Below are 3,140 nucleotides of genomic sequence, written 5' to 3' on the forward strand. Positions count from 1 at the left end.
CGTGATGAGCGAGCATTGAGAGGAGCCAACGGGCCGCCAGCGTGCTGTGTGTCGATCGATCGTGATGAGCGATCATGGCGATGAGTCCACACGCCGCCAGCGTCGCCGTACCATGCCGCCGGCGGGGCCTGCTTTCCCACTCTACAGCGACGACGTCCTCGGGGAGATATTCCTCCGCCTCGGCCCTCTGAAACCCTCGCTCCTGCGCGCGTCTCACGTGTGCAAGCAATGGCGAAGCCTCGCCTCCGACCCTGGTTTCCGCCGCCGGTTCCGCGCGCGCCACCGGCAACCCTCGCTCCTCGGCGTCTTCACGCAGCAGCACGGAGAAGCCCTCTTCCGCTCGGTTCCCCTCGACCCTCCTGTTATTCCTTCGGAGCGCTTCTCCCTGCGAGGCTACGGCTCCTGGGATCTGCTTGGGTGCCGCCATGGGCGCGTCCTCATCATCAACCACACTGAGGGGAAGGCCATTGTGCATCACCCCATTACTGGCGACCAGCACCGCATAGAAGTTCCTTGGGAGTTCCGTCAGAATGAAGTGGTTGCTAATATCAATGGCGCGGTGCTTTGCACGGGCATGGCGGAGAACAAGGGCCACATACATGGTGCGTGCCGCTCAAGCCCCTTTAAAATCGTTTTGGTGCGCGCCTATACGGCCTACTCGGCCAAGAGGGATCTTACTTATCATATGGCCCACGCATGTGTGTACTCGTCAAAGACTCGAACCTGGGGCAAAGATGTCTCGGCACTGCTACCATGTGACAGTTACATTCCTGGTCACCATAGCGTCTTTGCTGGTAATGCCCTTTACTGGTATCTTCCTGGCTATATACTAAAGTTTGATATGGGCATGGAGAGCCTACGTGTGATTCGGAAACTTCCTGTTGCGAAAGATTGCTACGATACAAGCCATATTATCCGCTCAAAAGGTGGCGGTGTTGGCATTGCTTTTTTGTCATACCCTACCTTTCAAGTGTGGGACATGAAGAATTTCAAGAAAAAAAACAATTGTCATGGTGGAACTAGATGGGCGCTGCGGAAGCCTATTAGTCTTGAGCTAGGATGTGGGAGTGGTATAAGGATGAAGCAAGCTATAGTGGGGTATGACGAGGACGGGCATCAAATCTTCTTTCGAGTGGGGAGCAATATCTTCATTGTCGAACTTGTATCAATGAAGTCCAGTAAAATATGGAGAAGCTATTCTACACACAAATATCATCCTTACACGTGTTACTATACTGCAGGTAACTGCTCATCTTTAAATTGTTGAGTTATATGTTACTCCCTCCGTTCCTAAATATATGAGGTTTTGGTAGTTCAAATTTGAACTACCAATCATATATTTAGGAACAGGGGGAGAAATATCCAATTATTTTTGCTAGTTTGTTGCCGCCGGATACCTCTTTTGTTTTTTGAAGTGTTCACCACAAACTTAAATTTAGTTATACATTTTTATTCCTACTTGGATGTAGGAATATCACAGCCTCATCATTCTTAAAGTCTTAGATTAGCTGTTAGAATATGAAACTATATTTACTATTGATTGTGCCATTAAGATGCATTTTCAATACATCTTATATGAAACCTTTATGAAAATCCTTTTACGTATTTAAGGTAGACAAGTCGCATGTAATTTTGATGGGAAATCTTATATCATAAGATCTTAGAATACCGAGATCTAAAGGGAACATTATTACTTCATTTTACATGCAACATTTATCATAGCAAGAGTTTTCATTTAGACATAGTTATAGCATAAAAGAATCATTAGATGTGAAAAACTTACTCGAACTTGCCTCTTCATGATGTTTTAGGATAAGGTAATGATATTCTTCATGTAGACACCACATAGCTGAAATTTGTGGAGAGTAAGAGGAAGAGTAAGAGCAAGATGGCAGGCCTTTGGACGTTTTGTTGCATTATAGATAGAAATTAGCACTCAAAGAGTTGGTTTTCCGCTTCCTACTTATGCTATTTATCAATTGATCACTGCTTGCAGCCCTCGAAACTTCTCCTGATAATGCAAGTATGACATACGGTGGAGACCAAGAAAATACTGCTCAAGGAGGAAGCGTGCAAATTTAAGCGGGTGCCAGTGTCTATGTGTGTATAGATTGAACTTGAGTATTTCATTAAGACAAACAGATGAGCCATCTATTTATAAAGAAGTTTGATTAGTCTAAAGTTTGGAAAGTTTGGCATGCTACAAGTTCAGCAAGGACCCAACTAAACCTGGGCATCCTCCGGTCCGGGCCTGGCTTTGTAAAGCCTCGCCTCAAAATCTCAAGCCCAAGCCCGGCCCGGCCCAGCTCGAAACATACGAACAATGCTCCTTTTTATTAAAAATATTGGTTTTCAGGGTATTTAACTAATATATTATACCTATATTTGTAATTAAATAATGATATATGCCTTCTTTGTGCATATGGAAGAGATAAAATCCTATGTCCTACTTTGCTTGTATTGATTATGGATGGGATACAAAGTATAGGTGATCTACCGCGAGATCGTGTGTGAATGAAGCTATCCTCTATGGTCCTGGCACCGTAGTTTATATAGATACCAGGGTGTCTAGGGTTCCACATAAGTCAGTTGTTCCTAGGGGCAAATACGTTGGAGACTATCTCAAAGCTTTGGGGTGCATGCAACTCTTCGGATCATTCCTTCTTGGCTTGCTTGGTCACGATGAACGAAGCCCACCAGTTGATAGGCTTAGGGGGTCCTTGGCCCAGCCCATAGGACGGGCAACCAACACACCGAGCACCACTAATCCATGACTTCGTTAGTAGCCTCTGAACTGGTGTTCAAGCCGATGATGTTCCTCAGTCCTCTGAACTTCTATTCGTATTTGGTTTTCTAAGCTGGTTCATCCTTACGCAGTTTCCAAAGTTGTTTTTCACTGGTCGAGTAGTCATATAATCATCTAATTATCTTGTGCATGGATCAAAGTTGGCTAAGTTAGACGTGGCAGTGTCAGTGTGTAGCATAAAGATTGTTTTTGGAAAAAATAGTTGCCCATGCAAATATTACTGGAAATGATTAGCATTTAAAGTCTGCTTACATCAAGCAAAGCAATTCAGGCTATTGACGTTGTCAAGTGTGTGAATGCAGGAGCAGAAAGTGTAGATTTTCTGATGTGCATC

General features: G+C 44.6%; 1 protein-coding gene across 1 annotated transcript; it reads left to right on the forward strand.

The window, feature by feature from the left end:
- LOC147961436 (uncharacterized) lies at nt 1-2,082 on the forward strand. The gene is made up of 2 exons (XM_087537834.1): nt 1-1,241; nt 1,997-2,082. Exons 1-2 carry the CDS (start codon nt 65-67, stop codon nt 2,080-2,082), a joined length of 1,263 nt encoding a protein of 420 aa, XP_087393960.1. The 5' UTR covers nt 1-64.
- Nucleotides 2,083-3,140: the final 1,058 nt, after the last annotated feature.

This window comes from Triticum urartu, chromosome 7A (assembly GCF_056163025.1).
Source record: "Triticum urartu cultivar PI428250 chromosome 7A, HENAU_Tu73, whole genome shotgun sequence".
NCBI lineage: Eukaryota > Viridiplantae > Streptophyta > Magnoliopsida > Poales > Poaceae > Triticum > Triticum urartu.

Coding starts and splice junctions, on each gene's coding strand:
- LOC147961436 (XM_087537834.1), top strand. CDS start 65: ATGAGCGATCATGGCGATGAGTCCACACGCCGCCAGCGTCGCCGTACC. Junction 1,242..1,996: donor CACGTGTTACTATACTGCAG/GTAACTGCTCAT, acceptor CACTGCTTGCAG/CCCTCGAAACTTCTCCTGAT.